Consider the following 19,050-nt stretch of genomic DNA (forward strand, 5'->3'; position numbering starts at 1 on the left):
TGCCCCACACTAGGCTGGGTTTAAAGTATCCAGCTGTGAAGATGGCAGAAGTGGTCCTCGTATTCATGGACTTAAAATCGAGCAGGGGCAACTCTAACAAGGAAGAGAAGTTAAGGGGATGCATAGGATGCTGTGGGATAATCTACTTAATGGAGGAGGATGGGGGGTGTCTATGGTAGTCTGGTAGATGAGAGCAGCATTCCATGCAGAGGGCAGGTTTTTCTGGATACATAGGCTGAAGACCTAGAAAGGAAGGACAGTCGAAGAGAGTGCAGTGCCAGCCTCATGCACAGCAGGTGCAAACTATACAAACACTTGTCCAGGGCCTACTCGGTGTCAGAAGGTGGTCTAAGTGCTTTCTTTATAAGCAGGTGTTATTATTAACCTCCATTTTCCAAATTAGAAAACTGAAGCAAAGAGACAGTAAGTGATAAATCTGTCACAGAGCAAACATGAAAATACAACCACAGTTATCTGGCTCCAGCATCTATGCTCTTATGCCCCAATCTATGGACTGTTGAACTGGGGGGAAAAATGACACATTCAACAAGCAAAAAGAAGGGCCATATGTCCAGAGTTAAAGCAAGCTTTGTTCATTGATCTGTGGCCTTCACCAGAATGAGGGAGAGGAGGAGGATAAGGAGGGTCACCATTTAGGGAGCCTTAGCTCCTTACAACTGAAAATTTCTGGAACTCACCCCATAGTTATTGAATCAGAATTTTAGGTCATGGTCGGAAATCTGTATATTAATAATGCTTCCAGGTGATTCAAATGCAATAAAGTTTGAGAACCACAGGCTTAAAGACACAGTTTCCTCCAAAATGTTCCCCCTCTCGTAGTGTCCTCTAATTAACCCATAGTTACTTAATAACTTCTTAGTCCCAAGCTAGAAACTAAAAATGAGGGTAAATAGGATTGAAGCAGAAAGCTGGAAGAAATCTGAAAATTGAATCTTTGCTCCTGTAGGTCCCTGACTACCAAGCTGTGAAAAGAATTATCTGGGCTTGAAAAGTTGGAGGCAAAGAGAGACCACAGAGACTTAGAACTATTTTCATTGCCATGCCAGTGATTTAAACAACTAATTGAATCTCTGGAAATTGGAGTAAAATTTAAAGTTGCTTCAGGAACAATTATGTTACATGCCTTGTGATTCCACTCCCTCCAGCCAATGCTAGGAAAAGACTCTCGGGTAGCAGAGAGAATTTTCTTGACGGTAGAATAGGTGGACTAGCAGTGGCTAAAGTAATCTCTGGTCACCAGGGCACACTGGCTCAACAAAGTTATTCTGCTTCCTATGTATCAAGAGACTTCAACAGCTCCAACACCAATTTCTGGCTGCTGGTGGGGTATTCTTTTAAATCCAGTCTCTTCTTACAACCATTTAACAGGAATTACACTAAACTCTCATGAAGAAGAAGCTCAAGTAAATAGCTAAACATCAACAAAACTCCATCAACATACATTATATTATCCCCTTGCATCCTTTCAATATTTATCTTTAAGAGCCTGAAGTGTTTTTAGGTACATTATCATTAAAATTCCCAAAGTCAGTCTCCTAGATGACACCTTTCAAATGGTTCAGAAGATGCTACCTTTCAAACGGTTCAGAATAGAGACAGTAGCTTTTCTATGCTTGACTGCTTCAAAATAACATTACCCTGGCTATTCAACAAACCCTATACATCCAGTTCATTTACTTTTGATCGTCATTCAGAAAAAAAAAAAGTTTTGGAGAGTTTCTGGAAGACATTGTTGTTTCCACCTCTCAAAAGATTAGATAAATAAAGCACTGTATTTTCAAAGCTCTTTCTTATTAAATATATTTATTTCTGATTCTATCTATAAGCAAATTTCATTGTACACTACTATATTAATTCTGCAACAAATGATCATCAGCAATATTAAATACCATAGTTATAAAACTTTATACTAGTACCCCACCATTGCAATACAAGACATTGGCGATGATCATTTTCAACAGCTGTCACAGCTGTTTTCAATCACTGAGAGGTGTTTGAATGACTGTCAGATCTATGTCAATATTGGCCTTATTTTCATGTCACTCTCAATAAGTGATGCTATAGATGTGTGAGTCAAAGAGCATTTGAAGGATCTTAGATGCACACAGCTGGAATTATCCAAGGAAAGTAAACCTCTCACAGGTTCTCTATCTGCAGAACTGCATACTTTCTTCTTCCAGGTCGCTGGTGTAGCAAGACAGTCATGCCCTGCATGAGAGGACATGGTTGCTAAGAGAAGCCTAGGGAAGAGTGGATGAGACTCACTGACCTCTGGGCATTAGAGGTAATGTTCTGCCTTTCCTTTTCTTGGATTTGCCTTTTGTAACCATGCAATGGTAAGATCCAAAGGACCAAGGATAGGGTATGAGACTAAGGGAGAGTGACCAAGTTATTAACTCTAGATCTGAGGCCAAAATGGAGTTTTGGGACGAGGATTAATTATATCTTCACACGAACTAGCTTATCAGGGAGCTGCAGTAAGCTTTGGGGAAAAGATCTGTTCTAAGAAAGGGGATCTGTCGGACCATAGAACCTCGCCCGGGAGCCGAATAAATTGGCTTTTAATTTCCTCACTCCGGTCTCTGTTTCCTCATTGAACTCGGCGAGAAGTCTAACAGGATCATTTTACTATAGCACTCCTGTGTGTTCATCTAGGACTTCACTATTAAGTATCCTGGATTAAATCCCTTCAAACTTACTCAGATGTATAAAGTATCACCATTAAGAATAAAGAAATGTAAATCATATATTGCCAATTTCTGTATTTTTTCAACACTTTTTTATGTATCTGCTCTTGCATTCCCATGTACTTATATTCATCAGTGGTATGAGCATGGTATTCAAGCCCTATATTCTAATCAGGGTACCTGGAACTGGGGTCCAGTCACACGAGAGCCACATAAAAACTGTGATTCTGATGATGCTTTATAAGGAATCACATGGGAATGACTGTTCAAAATGCTACAATGGGTTAGTAGGAGATGAATACTCCTACAATACATACAGTTGAAATTATGACATAAAATAACAGATATGTTTTCTTTTCCAAACTCTGATAGATCTGGAAATACAGGATCATTTACAAACTTTACCAAACTTGTTTCCAGGGTGACATGCAAATGAAAGAAAAAAAAAGGTACATTCCACAACCTCTTACTTACTTAGTTGTGGAGAAACAATCAGATTAGGGAAGAAAGCACTAAGAAGGCAGCACCAACCTACCTGCTTGGCACAACGGCGGGCAGTGTGTCCACTCACTGAAAGCAGTAACAATACAGTCTTTTTTGCATGGGAGAAAACAGGGGCGCACGGTTTCGGGTCGAGTAGAATCTGGACATCTGTCAATGTGAAGAGACCATGTCAGTGACTCTTTGAGAGACTAAGTGGTTGAACACAGAACTACAGGATTTTAGAACAGAAAATATTAAGGCCTCATGTTCCTTTAACAGGTGAGGGAAGAAAGACTACTGGAGGTGAAGCTACTTGCCCAAGAGCTCAAAGCTGGAGCCAGAGCCTGAAGCAGACCTCAGCTCTCTTGACCCAGAGACAAAAGTAACTTTTCACTACACCAGGAAAACAATAACCTCTGAAACCAATGAAAGATGGCCAAGAAAGTGTCTCACCATCAGCATCAACTCATTTTACCTTTTTCAGAAGGAAAAGACTGAAATACTCTTTTAAATGTTTTATTCAGGGTGATATATCAAATTAGCAATATTCGACAAAAGAAAGAATTATAAAAGCAATGTAAGAATATATTGGAAAACAAAAATCTTTGAAGGTTGCTTAAAAATATCAGGAATCTTTGATCGTTAACAGAATTCTGGACTATTTAAATAATTAACAGGTATTTCTGTAGAACATGTACACCGAAAAGATGAAAGAAGCAACTTATGACAGACTGTAAATAACAAATGTACGAACTAGCATTAACAAGAAAAAGATATTATTTTTATTATTTTGTGGATAATTAATTTAATGTCCAGACTTGGGAAGAAAGTAATGTAAATAGTTAATGGATTCACAATTATTTGGAAAAAATAAAGTCTCAGAAAATAGCAAGCAAATTTTCATTTGTTTTCTTGCTTGCTTGTTTTTAGAGTAGAAAGGTCTAAAAATCACATTTATTATATTTTACAACAGCATTACACCAAGAAGAAAAACAGGAAAGCACTTTGCATTATACGTTTGGTTGTTAAATTCTGTTTCCCATAACTTTCATATAAAGAAAAGAGATGCAGTGTGTATAAAGTTTAATAGTGTGAGTTTTGTATCAAATAGCCCGAGCTGAGTTAAGTGTTCTGCTTACATTCTTTCAGTTACTCTTAACAGCAATGACAAAAATTATAATCTTCATTTTCATATGATAAGCTGAGGTGCTGAAATGATAAGTAATGGACCCAAAGCCACATGGAGACAAAGTACTTGAAAATATTATGATTGAAAAAACACCAGTCTAGCAAGTTTAAACAGACAATGAATGTAATTGTAAGAGAGAACAGAGAAAAAGGAAAATGAGAAAACTGATGAAGAAATAATGGACTAAACTATCACAAAGTTGAAAAAGAGATGATAATTCAGATTGAAAAACCAGGAAGTATATACAAAATGACCAATATGCAAATATGGGACTGTCCAAATTTCAAACACAAAGAAAAAGTAAGAGAAGAGACTAGTAATCCCAATGCTTTGGGATGCCAAGGCAGGAGTATTGCTTGAGGCAACACTAGCCTGGGCAACACAGACAGATCCTGTGTTTACAAAAAAATATAAAAGATATTAGCTGGGCATGGGGGTACATGCCTGTAGTCCTAGCTACTTGGGAGGCTGAGGCCAGAGGATTGCTAAAGCCCAGGAATTGGAGGCTGCAGAGAGCTATGATCACACTAGTGCACTCCAGAGCCTGGCCAATAAAGCAAGACTCCGTCTATAAAAAAGAAAGAGAGAGAGAGAGGAGGAGGAGGATGGGAAGGAGAGAGGGAGGGAGGTAGGGAGGGAAGGAGGACAGAACAGAAACTAATAACTTGGAGCAAAAAGGAAAAAAAATCTAAGAAGGGAGAGGAATTTGACTGACATCAGATCTCATCAACTTATATAATTATGAACCTGAAAGCATTTTCATAGTGTTACCATTTTAGAAACAATGCATAGACAAAACACAGAAGAATAAGTTTTAGGATAAAATGTTCCAAAACATCATTCTTATCACAGAGAGTACAGGATGGGAGCTAGAAAGAGGAGAGAGGATGGACACTGGATTTCTCCAACAAAGCAGGTGTTCAGAGAGTTGATCTACACACAAATGAAATAAGAAACAAAGTCATTATGGACAAAACATTTGTGTCCCTCCCAAATTTGTATGTTGAAACCTAACCTCTAAAGTAAAAACATCCGGTGGTGCAGCCTTTGGGAGACAATTAGATCATGAATGGTGGAGCTCTCATGAATGGCATTAGCATCCTTATTAAAAGAGACACCAGGTAGCTGGCTTTCTCTCTGTGTTCTCCACCATGTGAAGACACAACAAGGTAGCCATCGGCAAACCAGGAAGAGGGTCTTTCCTGGAATTCAACCATGAGGTCACCCTGATCTTGGACTTCCAGCCTCCAAAACTGTCAGAAACAAATGTGTTTGTTGTTTCGACCACCCAGTCTATGGTATTTTTGTTGTAGCAGCCCAAACCAACTTTGAAAAGTTCTAAGAAGATTGAGTAAAAGTACTACTGTAACCAAGCAACAGAATGCCAACATTCTGGGAGGAGTCAGGAGAAGAACTAGTGAAAAGGAGCTAAGGTTGATTACTTTCATGGGAGCAAATCAAGGAATGACAATGTTAAATTGATAAATGCAGAGCTACATGGCTGATCTGTGAAAAATATATCATTTAGAGTTAGGAGGTAAACACCAGAAAGGGAAAATGGACAGGAATACATACCTAATTTGCTTGTATTCACATAAAGACACAGTGGAGGTAGATGAGAACGAATAAAATGGTTGTCGGTGACAGGGAAGGAGGAGGGAAGTGGGTGTATATGAGACGAGATGACATAAGGCTTTTAACTGTTTACCTTTTTATAGTTACAATTGGTGAACTGTGTGTCTGTTTTCCCAATTAAAATTCAGAGAAAGACAGAAAAAAAAAATCGGCAACTGTTAAAAAGTGGTTGTGCTATATAAATATATTTTCTGGTTTTGATAATGTACTATGATTATGTAAGATGTTACAGCTGGGGGAAGCTGAGTGAAGGGTACATAGAATCTCTCTGTACAATTTTTGCAAGTTGCTGGGGATCTATAATTATTTCAAAAGAAAAACTTAAGATTTAAAAAAGTGGTTGTGTTAAGGAAGTAGGATATGAAGTGGAGGAGGAGGTGGTTAAGAACCTACTGTTTTCCACCATCAGTCCCTCTACTATTTTACTTCCACAATAAAACATGTAATGCTTTGATTAAAAAAATAAACGAAAATTAAAAGATACATACTTACAAAAAATTGCTCAATAAATTAATTCTTATTAGTGGCATTAACTATCTTTAATACAAAGATACACACAAACATCATCTATCAAATGATTAATTCGATGAGTGTAACAAGAGAAAGAAAGACGGATGTCATCATGAGGTTATAGTGTTATTTAAACAAGCTACTCTGGTCAGGAAAATTTATATCATACTTTAGCCAAGATAGGAAAACACTAAAATCATTCCCAAGTCCTTTATTCATTTTTTAAGGTCTTCTAAAAATGAACTGAACTGTTGTTTATTCTAACTCCTCTCCAACTTCTCCTGGTAGACAGCTGGGAATGAAAGCACAACTTGAGTGACACCGACTTCTCTTGTGCCCAGGAGTCAAAAGGGTCCCACATGGACCCACCCAACACCCAAACATTCACAAAACAGCCTGGGAACATTTGTGGTGCGAAACTCAAGCTTTCTGCAAAGAGTTGCTGATATCTCAGGAATTCCATCCATGTCAATTAGCAATAGGAGTTAATCTCTTTTAGGGAACTAATATTGTCAACTTTATTGACCCTTTATTGGCATCACTCACCAAAAACACTCACTGAGCAATACCTGAACTCTCCCTGATATGGCCCTTTCTCTCTTTTCCTGTCTTAAGTCCGAAAGAGAGAAAGAGTATATCATTCCCTCAAGGGCAAAGGTCAAGCTTAGGTTACAGTGCTATTACAGAAGAAATGAACTGTGGCCTTTCCTGGAAATGCAAGTTATTTCTGGTTTGATAAGGGCCAAATACTTCCCTGCAAGTGAAATTGTCTTTTTGTCATTTCCCCTGCCAATGAGATTTACCTTTTCCTCAGGGATTCAACTTTCTGTTCCTATTTATCTACATGTTGTCTATCCTTCATGCATCGTCACATTTCCAATTTCCATAAATTTTCTCTTAGTCTTCAAAAATACGGTCTTTGGCTATTAGCAACCTAAGTGCTCCCCAACTTCTAAAAACGGTAAAGTTTATTTTCTGCATCACTGTATTATTACTGACAGAGAAAAGACTTTTGATAACTTTTGGGCTGCTGATGTCTGTGTGTGTGCATGCTATACATATGCTAATTTTGAGTGCCTTGATGGTAGAATTCCATTTTATATCATGTCTTAAAAATGCTGTATTTAGCTCAGTGTAAATGTTTAGTAACAGTAAGTGAATGATTGAATAGTATTCTGTGCTATTGAAGCCTGAAGACAAATAAATCCCTTGGGAATATTAGGCTTATTTCTCCAGCTATTTCCACAACCAAACTAAAGCCTTGAAACCCAGAGAAACAGATGGATTCACATTTTAGTTAGTAAGCATACACGGTCCTTTGACTTTTGTCAAAATTTAACTTCCTGCTTTCATGTAATACTCTGATTCTGGATTAGCAATGCTCTCCATAAAAGGGAATGAATTCCATTTCAATAAATATGTTTTCCCGGACTTGCACTGGAATGTTCTACAACTCTTGTCTCTTGGCCATATTGTAGGCTTTAGCTTCTTATACACACTGTGCTGAAATGCATCAAATTGATCTACAAAGACCTGCCTTTTTTTTTTTTTTTTCTTTAGCTATGCCTCCATGATTAGTCATCTGACCCAGGAACTGACATATTCCTCTCACTCAGCTAGATGGGGGAAACCTGCCAAGATTTTTAAACATTAAATGTTTAAATGGAGCTATTTATTACCATATCTCACAAAATGCCAGTTGTTTTCACATTAAAGGCAGAAAGTACCTTATCAGGAACTTTGAAAGGCTTTGAGAAATATGTTTTCAATCTTTATTATTATTATTTTTTGTACACTGCCACTGGTGAAAGAAAAGCCTTAAATAGTAAAACAAAACCAAACACAACTTCAGGAAGATCCCAATAAGCTCTCTCTCTGGTTCACTTGTGCCCTAGCTAGTTTTCATTTTCTGATATGATCAGTTCTATTACTCATACAATGGTAACAGTCTCACCGGTACAATTACATGGAAACCAAAACACCAACTCAGGGACACAAGAACTCGCAAGAAACTCTATGCCTCTCTGTGCAGTGGGTTTAAAGATATAACACATTATTTTGACCCACACATTCCATGAGACATGCTTCCTTCTGTGTTTTCTGAAGGCCACTCTTTCTCTAGGATATTTTCTTCTTCCTTTTCATATCTCTATCCTCATCCCAAAGATTTCATATATGACAGGGGATCTTTTCCCACTGCAATGACTTTCATGTGAAAAAGCAAAAGTATATTTCTGGGGGCATAGCAAAGGATACTTTATATTGCTGATAATCTCCCTGGGTGATTTGCTGGACAGTAGGTATTATTTTCTTAGCTCAATTAATCTCATTAACCTCAAGAATTTTAATTAATTTCATTAAAGTCAACGCCGGCTGCTCATGTTTAACAGGATTATTTGGAGACATACCATAAGAATTAAAACTAGGCTGTTAAGTCTCCAGCCTCATTAACAGTACAGAAAGTAATTAGCAATGTCTTTATATTTGTGTGTGTATGTAGAGGAAAACATCTGTGCAATTGATTTTTCTGGGTTGGTAAACCACAGCAAAACTGGATATGATTTACTGTAATAATACTATTTTAGTCTCACTTATGTACATTTTCAAACAAATGCATATTAGTTTATGAATTATGTTTTAAACCATAAACTTCTGTTCCTGTGATTTTTTTTCTCGAATCATCTTTAACATTTGAGTAAGCTGATGTGCTCAGAAACCTTCACAAAACTGTTATATCACAAAGTAATAATGATGATACAAGAAGAAATAGATGCTGATTGGAACATATAACTCAACTTTTTCGTCCAAATAACCCTTTAAAATATGATGATAATATATTGAATAGGTATCAGTCTCAATTCTAATGCCCGCTTTGCTAAAAAATAAACACGTTACATTCATGTCCAGTAGATTTTTCCTGTCATGGTGGTTCAAAGATGAAAAGCTTTGTGGAAGGGAGATGAGGCTTCAGGCATGCTAAAATTTTTCATCACTATGAAGAATAATGGTTCGCTGCATTTTATGTAGGGTTGGTCCTACATCTAAGCCATACTTATTTTTATTGGTATATTCATCCTAATCTTTCATGCATCTTTTCTTAAGCAGTTGAAAATTTAGGTTATAAAAATAAACATTATCTAGGCTTCAATCCTTCTCAGATAAAAGGAGTTCTCATATCTGCATAACACTTTTATAAAACTTTCAGAATTTTACCATAACCTCATGACTTAGGTTTTCACCTGAAGCAGGTGATACTAAATGTTATGGTCCATATTTGTCTATAACTTCCATTGATTCATTGGTCCAATCAATCCATCTGGTGATATGGCTACCAGGTAAATTGAAAAATACAACTGATACAAGTTTCCATTTCCAAAAACACTGCTACCAATATAGAGTTAGGTTCTAGAGCAAAAACAGTATTTATGAGCTAAAAAGAGCAGGTCATATGTAAGACATGTTGATTACTTTTCATGATAGTCCCCTTTAACAAAATTTATCACGGGAGATTAAATATGTTTTTCTTGAAGCAAAAGATAAACATCAGTTTCCCTTGATCTTCATATCCAATCCTTGTCAAACTTTATCACTCATATCACATACATCACATATAGCTGTAGTTCATTCATAAATTCCAGAAATGTTTATACTAACTACCTGCCAAAAACTATTAAACTGGGGCTGCAACAAGAAAGAACGCCTAATCCCAGCACTCTGGGAGCCACATTTAGGAAGAGGGAAAGGTGAGATGTTCCAGGTTATGCTCCCTTTGAAGTCACAGCGTGACTTGCAAATACATGTCTCCATGTGTATTTGCAAAACCATCTGCTCATCAGATGCTCTAACACCAGCTCTGGGCAGTGTCTGGCCAGTCTGCACTCTATTTGCCATAAATAGTTCATTTCCCTTAATGGAGCTTGTATGACTTGCCTTACACATGGCCAAAGTGGCTTCCATGACAGTGGGGATCAGGCCCAGAGCCCTTCACCATGGTTCCCCAGATGAAACTATTCAGTGTTTCCATTGCTCATGAGAGAAACACATTAAATTGAATTAGGCAGAACACTGAATGCATTTTCATACTTTGCCATGGAGGGCAGGGTGTAGTCAGTAGAGACAGGACCACAGCATTCGGTGCTGCCAGGATTTGTTTCAACTGCATATGTTTCTTTCTGAGGGTCAGCATGAATCTCTCCTTTTGCTTTTTCCACCAGACCTGACTCTGTCTGTAGCAACTCTCAGCTCATATGCTTAGAGTATCATGAACAGAAAAAAGTGAATTTTATTCTCCCAGCCTGAAAATTCCTGGGGAAGCACTCTACGTTGCCTAGCTTATGACACTAGACCAAAGCTGGCACCAGCTCATCTTAGTAGCCCATACCCTGTTCCTAGAGTGAGGTCTCCAAATACGGCCACTGGGAATCTCTCCAGACAGACCAGTCACACAGTCTCTCTATAAGGCACAGGGCCCTTCTGTTTTCTTCTTTACCAGCCTTCCCACAGGGACTTGAGGAAAACATATATCTCCTCATTTGGTCTAGTGATAAAACTCCCACAGCCAGTTCTTTAATCAATTATTTTTTTCCTCCCATCATTTGCAATTGCTCTTGATCCTTTTGATATCTATATGCTAGTTTCCAAGCCCATATTTTCCTACTGTCTTTAAAAAATTTTATATTCCCATGTATAGACAGTATAACATGCATGAGATTGTAAGCTACTTAAGGGCATGGATTTATTATTCTAATTAGAATGGCTGTATGGCTGTATCTACTTACTTCAGGAAAGATCTGTGGCATCTAAAGAAGTGTAAGACATAACACTATAATTCAAAGCACAGAATCTACCATTATGTTGACCTGGTCTTTATGTGATTTGAGAAGAGTAAAAAATACTAAGATCAGCTCTAGAGAATTTGTTTGATTCTTCAAATGCATTCAATGTTTGTGGACACTATTCATTTTTATCCACGAACTGATATATTACTACATATTATAAATGCACCAGTGATACATATCATAACTGTGTTTATCTTTGTTTGAGGCTCATGTTTTAATCTTTAACAGTCAAACAGCAACAAAAAACCCTCTTACTCTATCAGAGACCCAGAAATATCTATTTCTTGATAAATGCTTTCAACTAAAAATACTCAACATGAAATAAATGCTTTTTCAGTAACAGACTAATAATACCTTTTGGTCATCACTTGTCCCACATGACTCTTGACACAGAAGACCCTCCGAGTCTGAATGCCTACACCACACGTAGCTTCTCCATTCCAGCCAATGGTTGCATTAAGGGCAGTTACCAATGTGTCCTCAGAACAAGGGCCCCAAGGTGATGTCTCCCAGTGAAGCTGCATACAGGAATGGTCATTACACAAACGATGCTCTTGGAGGGCCTGACTAGGGGGACATGGCTTTCCACCTGACAAAAATAAGAACAAAAGATAATACACAGTTGTTGCTGTTGTTGTTCTTGTTTTTGTTATTTCTGCTGTTTTAATGGTCTAGAGAGACAGCTTTGCTGACACAACCTTCCAAAGACGTGAGCCACTGTGCCATTCTTCCCAATCTAAGAAGAGGGATTTGTGTACTGAGCAACCCCTGAGGATAATATAGTGGACTCTTTTCCACTAAGTAACAAGCAGCAGTCCACATCAATTAGGTTATAAAATGAATTGACTCTATTGCCCACCACTGCCGCATGTATCTCTGAGATAAACTCCAAAGAAACATGCTTTTCAAAAAATATTTTTATGCTTCATGTATTAGTCAGTTAGAATAGTCTATAGTCTCAAAGTGATTTATCTGGAACACACAAACACACACACACACACGTACAAACTCATGCAGCATGGTCTTCCTTTCCTAAGAGAGGCGTTAGTTTTCTAAGAAAACCATTTTAAGACACTCATCCTCCATCAAGCAGTGCATTTCACTGCAATTTGAGAAATACAGAAATATGTGTTAAAGTTTGGAGAAGAGAGCCTCTCCTTAAACTCTGAAATAATGCCTGACAATGTGCTATCCCCTGGCAGGGAGTCCAGACATATGTGCATCCATAGACTCTTGGATGAGTCAGACAATCCGATTTCATTATTGTCCTTTTCTCACATTTTTTTATCCATATACAAAGTGGTATTTATCTAAAGTATTGATCTTTTCCTACTCTTCCACATTTTAATGGTTTATACAGTAGGCCAAATGTTCAAGATTTGTGACCTCGGTTTTGTTGTTCTTGATGTTTTTTTTTTTTTGTTTTTGTTTTTACCATTAAATATTACTGACTCCCATTCACCCCTTACAGAAACATAAAAGAAAAGAGAAGGAAGCAACTTCACTTTAAGAATATGAAAATTTTCATTTATCTTGACCCTGGCCCCATTTCTCAGGATCAAAGAACAGAAGCTTACTTAAAAAGTAGTTCCTCACAGCCAGTGGCCATACTATCCTGCTGTTCTACCCGAGCCATGGGCAGAAAAAGCCAAGGGAGGGGATGAAAGAAATCACGTGTGCTGGGGACAGAGATCATCACCATAAATTACAGGAACAGCTGCTCCTCTAATTTGTTCTGATGTCACCCGCTTATATTCTCATAGCACTTTTTAGCTTCTTCAAAGCCATTTTCACAGCCTTCATGCTGTGCCCCCCTCCTGCAGAATGCTGGCATGACAGAACAGAATACCAGCATGCAGGAATCAGGTAGTTTGCAGATGTTAGTGGCAGTTCCCAGTCGAGAAGCCATGTCTCCTGATTCTTAACTTGCAGGTCTTTTTTTACTAAACATAGTCTAATTATATTCCCGACTGCACAAGCTCTCTTCAGTTTGGATGTGTGTCAGCCAAACTCTGTTTCCTTGTCTAAGAAGGGTATTGCAAAATAACATCCATCTGATTGTCATGGCCCATACACAGGTGTGTGGTAAAGCAGTTCATGTAAATAGGTGAACCCAACAGAGTTAAACTAGAGGATCAAAGCAAAAAACATGGATGGAAATGAAACTGTAAATCTGGATTCAGGGAACAGAGATATCATCTACGTGTGACGACTTCCTCCATATAAACTTCTCTATCACCAATGAGGAAAAATGATAATAATTGAGCTAATAAATCTAGGGTGAAAACCTTTTCTGTTACTCACCTTCCCCAGCCAATGCCAGGATAGTTCTTGACCTGGTCTGTTTCCCATCTGAGTTTTTATTTGAGCAGGACTGGGAACAGGATGACCACTCTGTCCACTCGCTCACCACACAGTCCATTCGGCAGGGAATTTCACAAGCCTTCCTCTCAGGAGGAGGTGGTAATGGGCAAAGACTTCCTGATACATCTTCTCCTACAATCAACCAGATGAAGACAGTTGGTGATTAATGCATAATCAAGTCCAGTCCAAGGAACACTTAGGCTCATTGCTTTATCTATTACTGTAGTTTAAAGTACAAGAAAAAATGATACTTTCTTCAGCCATTCACAATATTTACATTAGACAAAAACTGCTAGCAGATAATTTGGCATTTAGAAAGGTACATACTACAGCAGAACTCCTATTTGTAGTCCTTCATAAGGACAAAGCTGGCTTTCAGAAACAATTTAGCCATGGATGGCTGAAGATGGATGTGGCAGATGTGTTATGGACAAACACATATAACAAGTATATACTTTTCTTCAAAGTGCAAGTCAGAGCTGTCCATTCACCTGAAAGCACAACTTATGTTGAGCATTCTAATCTACTAAATTAAAAAAAAATTATCATTCTAATTTCCTTTTGGGTATTTTCACCTCCAAATATGCAACCTTATGCAAGATTATCACATGAGGACTCTTTTGTTCTCCTTTTTCATAGTGGTAAATTATCCAAAACTAAAATGAAAATGGATCTGTGGCTAAAATGATGTAACATGTTGCCAAAGTTGATGGCCAGTCTGAAGTTCTCCCTACTAGCCTTTACTATCCCCCCCTTGAATAATCTAATGCATTGAAAAACCAAAAATAACTATAATCAAAAATATGGCACAAAACACACCAGATATCAAGGATCTCCCCTTTTGCTATTGTCTCAGTGCCTTTCTATAAATACTATTTACAATCCTTTGATACCATATCATAGAAAATGATTTTTCAGAAACTATAAAATAATAGAGTTTTATAATTAACAGATGTTAGGACTAAAGGGATAATTTCTAAGTAATGGAAAAATATCTCAAATGACTACAATAGCTTCTTAAAACTCTCAGGTTATTTATTTGCTATTACTAGAATTCAAATATTCCTCTTTTATAGATAATAACTCTCACTATTCCCCCCACTCACAGTCTCCTCATAAAAACAGAGGACACAAAGAATAGTGACATCATTTATTGTTTGAAATAAGAACATAAAATGTGAAATGGCAACTATAGGAGACAAGAAGTTTTGTTTGTGTGACTTTATGGCTTTGAAATTCTCTTGTCATGATCTGACTGGAACGAAAAAATAAATGTGAAGGGGACTAGTATTTATTGAACATCTCCTTGTGCAAGACACTGTGTTTTGCATATATCACTCAGGCTTTGCATATGTTATTGAGTCCTCAGGAGAAACTCTGAATTGCAGGTGTGATCCATCTCATCTCTTAGGTGAGGGCTCAGAGCAGAGGCTTAGAGAGGAAAACTTGCTCATGGTTACACCGGCCTTCGCTGGGGAGCAAATCCAAACTCTCTGACTCTAAAACTTCTGCTTTTCCCATTAACCATGCTGTGTCTAATTCCAAGGAGATGGATATTCTTCTTCTGAGGAAGTAAATACAACAAGCTGACAGTCAGCAAGACTGCCTGAAGGAGAAGACAGTGCACAGCTAATATCTGCATTTATATTTGTAAATGAGGCCAGGCTCATTGCCCTTGAGGTACAAATAAAGCTTTTCAAGCATATGATGAGAAGTAATAGAGGTTCTAGCAGATAATCAAGCTGAAAGACCAGTTCCAATAATTCTCTCTTTAGTCTCAATCTATTTGCAGGTTGAGTCCATACTGTATGTAACACACACATACATACACACACATCCAACACAGCACTTTACCAAGTATAGAAGCAGGCAGAAACAAAATGCCCAACCTACATCTAATCAAAATTTGATTTCCACACTTGTGACTCTTACTAACATAGTCTGTATGCAAAATACTTTAAAGCTATGTCTACAAAAAACATTTTGAAGAACAAGGTAGGTGTTTCATGAATAACAGTAAAAGGAAAGGTGGGAAGTGTTGGGTTAAAAGTAGTAACATTGGTCTCATTACTGAAAAATTTCTCAGTGTTGAAAATGTCAGTATATATTGTAAATTTCCTAGAAGGGAAATGAGATATAGTGCTTTTTGTCCTTATTTGAACAAGGGCCATACTTTTTGAAGAGCTTCTCTCTTTCAGAAATGGTACTTTTATGAGTATGCTTTGAGAAAACTCTACATTAAAGAATTATAAAATTGTCAACTACTATATGATGAGTACATACTATGTCCAAGGCATATTATGGGATAAAAATAGACGAGCTTACCATTACTTATCTTTCTAGAGCTCATGATTAATGATGGAGAAGAGCTATTAACACATAAAAGCAAAACCGAGTGCATGTCAAGTTGCAGCTGTGTGATTCAAACATAAAATATTTTAGTGATTCAGGGGATTGTCATGGGCTCCTCCAATAAGGGGAAATAAAAAGGCTGAGAACTTGTGGCGAGAATGGAGGGTATTTCAGGCATTGGAAGGGTCAGCAAAGTTTAGAAAGGAAAAAACAAGGTGTTTGGAATATAGCTAATACTGAAGGTGCATGATAAAAAGAGAAAGCCTATCTTGGAGGAGTTATTTGGCATCAAATTCCAAATGATCTAGACTGACACATAAGTTTTATTATATTTCTGCCTTCCCTAAATTCCCAGTTATTCTGGTTTCCCATGACTCAAATTTACCATCCTCCCTGTCATCGCATTCAGTATTCTCAATATTCACTTCAGGTAGTCAAATACTTTTTAAAATCTCAGCTTTTTTATAAGCTGATCTCAGTATACTTTAATGTCAATACTCCCACCAACACCAACCTTTTGATAGTTTGCCTATATAGGCTAATTTAGAAAAGTGAACAAACAGATCAGAACCGTAGGGAAGTCAAACTAATAGTCATAAGCATCCTGTAATTCCTGTGGGAGTTATTTTAAAAGAAATCTTGCAAGAAAAAAAAAACTGCACAATGAGGTCTCAGCTGAAATGTGTCTAGCCAGACTCAATTAAGTGTATTAAGGTGAATTGTAGCTACCAACATTTACTTGCTTAAGGATATCACTTAATATTTTTGAACCTCAATTATTTCATTTGTAGGAATAAAATAATAACATGAGGAATTATTTATTTAACATATATATCAAGGTGTCTAACACATGGTCATCTCTCATTATACAGGAACCTTAAAAAATGTCTTTGCAAAGACATATACCACAAAAAAACAAATGGTCTTGATCTGAAATCTAGATATTTATGTCACAGTCATGAAAAGCACTTGGCTTTATTATTCATATTTGTGTACAAACGACTATCAACAGTTTCATAGATTGGTTTACATAAAATATTAAAACATTTATAATTATACGGATCTTTTTATTGACATGGTTGGCTAATCTAAACCATTTAAAAGCCAAAAATAAAGCACTTGAGCCTAAATAACCTCATCTGCTCATATACATAGGTATAATTATCTTCCCATTGTACAGAGAGAATCCATCTCAAAAGAGGAACATTTATGCTTTCCTGTTTCTATTTTCTTGGATGGATCAATGAGACCACAGAAATCTCAGGCAAGCATGGAAAATAAAGCCCCACATAGTTCCGAAGCTTAGCCATTAAAAGTGATTTTCACAAGCTTGGATAATCTAATGTCATAATAAAATATATTTAAGAGGGAAATTGAATTCATCTTTCAAAAAGACTCTATAAAATTACTCCCAGCATTCACCAGGCTCCCTGGGATCAATAACAGCAAACTCTCTGGAGTAGTCTCCTCATGGAGTAGACTTATTTAAACTAGTTATGATTCTGGGAAAATGGAACATGGTGCTGCTTTGACCATGTGACTCGGGATTTTTAAAAATAATTTAATATAATGAAATTCACATAACATAAAATTAACTATTTTAAAGTAAACACTTCAGTGGCATTTAGCACATCCACAATGGTAACAAAATATTTTAATCACTCCAAAGTAAAGCTCCATACACATTGAGCAGTTTCTCTCTGTTACCTCTTCCCCACAGCCTCTGGAAACTGCCAGTTTACGTTCTTTGATTGTGTGTGTCTCTATGGATTTATCTATTCTGAATATTTTACATAAATTAAAACATACCATTTGTGATCTTTTACATCTGGTTCCTTTAAGAATAGGATTTTGGTGGCACAATCACCTTACAGCATGTTTCAGAACTTCATTCCATTTTATGAATGGACAATATTCCATTGTATGTATATCCTGAAATTTGTTTATTCATCTGTTAATGGACATTTGAGCTGGTCTCATATTTTGGTTATTGTGAATACTACTGCTATGAATATGCATATGCATACACCTGTTTGAATATCTGTTTCTAATTATTTTAGGTATATACGTAGGAACAGAATTCTGGAGTCACATTTATCACTCAGTTTTGCTTGCCAGTGATTCTGGGGCCTGTGGCATAGATAGCCAAATGAATAGAACCTGGCTACAGTTCACACTACTCTTCTAATACCTGCCTATTCCCAGCAGAATCAAAAGCACTTGAACATGACAAAGATTCTTAACATGTAAATATACTCAAGATTATTTAAGGTTTCTTTTTTCAGTTCAAATGTACATACCAATTAAAATATAAATATTATGTATATTTTATAAAAATAAACAGCATAGTCTATAATTCTTAGTTTCTGACCCTAGAGTACAGGTGTCAAGAGAGAAAAGAAAAAATAAAGATATGAACAAAATAGAAAGACAAAGGAAAAAAAAAAACACCTAGACAACCAAGAATCCACAGTATAATTTGAAAAGCAGACCAACATTTTGTTATGATACAAACTTCAAACTACCTTACTCATCCAAAAATAATGCATACTGGGTACTTTATTGATATTTCCTCTTGTATGCTATTACACTATGGAAAATAATGAAACAGTTATCGAAAATACTCTACATGTCATAAAATTTTATGTCCTATTTAAATCTAAGAAAAGAATGCCAATAAACCTTGATTAAATGCTTGCCCACAGCTGAGTAAGATATCAACAGACAGTACGTAGCAAATTTAGTGGAACTCATATGCATTTAATTCCATTTTTTAAATCTAAATATTATATCCTCAAAAGCAAGTAGCCCCTGGCCACATCTGGATTGAGACCCTAATCAGCTAAGGAAATGTTTATATTCAAAACCAATAAAATATGGAACAAAAGCTAAGGGCAAAACAGAAGCTATTTACAACATCCTAATATTGCCAACAACACGATTCATGTCCCTGCTTGATAATTTCAGAATT

The 19,050-nt window shown here is 36.8% G+C and overlaps 1 protein-coding gene across 1 annotated transcript in view; it reads right to left on the bottom strand.

The window, feature by feature from the left end:
• Positions 1–19,050, bottom strand: part of THSD7B (thrombospondin type 1 domain containing 7B) — a 1,057,843-nt gene that overhangs the window by 378,309 nt on the left and 660,484 nt on the right. Inside the window, exons 8-10 of the mRNA XM_064382803.1 lie at positions 13,668–13,859; positions 11,718–11,952; positions 3,244–3,359 (exon numbers count right to left, since the gene is read on the bottom strand). Coding sequence (XP_064238873.1) covers positions 3,244–3,359; positions 11,718–11,952; positions 13,668–13,859 — 543 coding nt within the window. The remainder of the gene's footprint in view (positions 1–3,243; positions 3,360–11,717; positions 11,953–13,667; positions 13,860–19,050) is intronic.

The sequence above is a fragment of the Aotus nancymaae genome, unplaced genomic scaffold (genome assembly GCF_030222135.1).
Source record: "Aotus nancymaae isolate 86718 unplaced genomic scaffold, 86718_ANA_hifiasm-v0.15.2.pri h1tg000029l, whole genome shotgun sequence".
NCBI lineage: Eukaryota > Metazoa > Chordata > Mammalia > Primates > Aotidae > Aotus > Aotus nancymaae.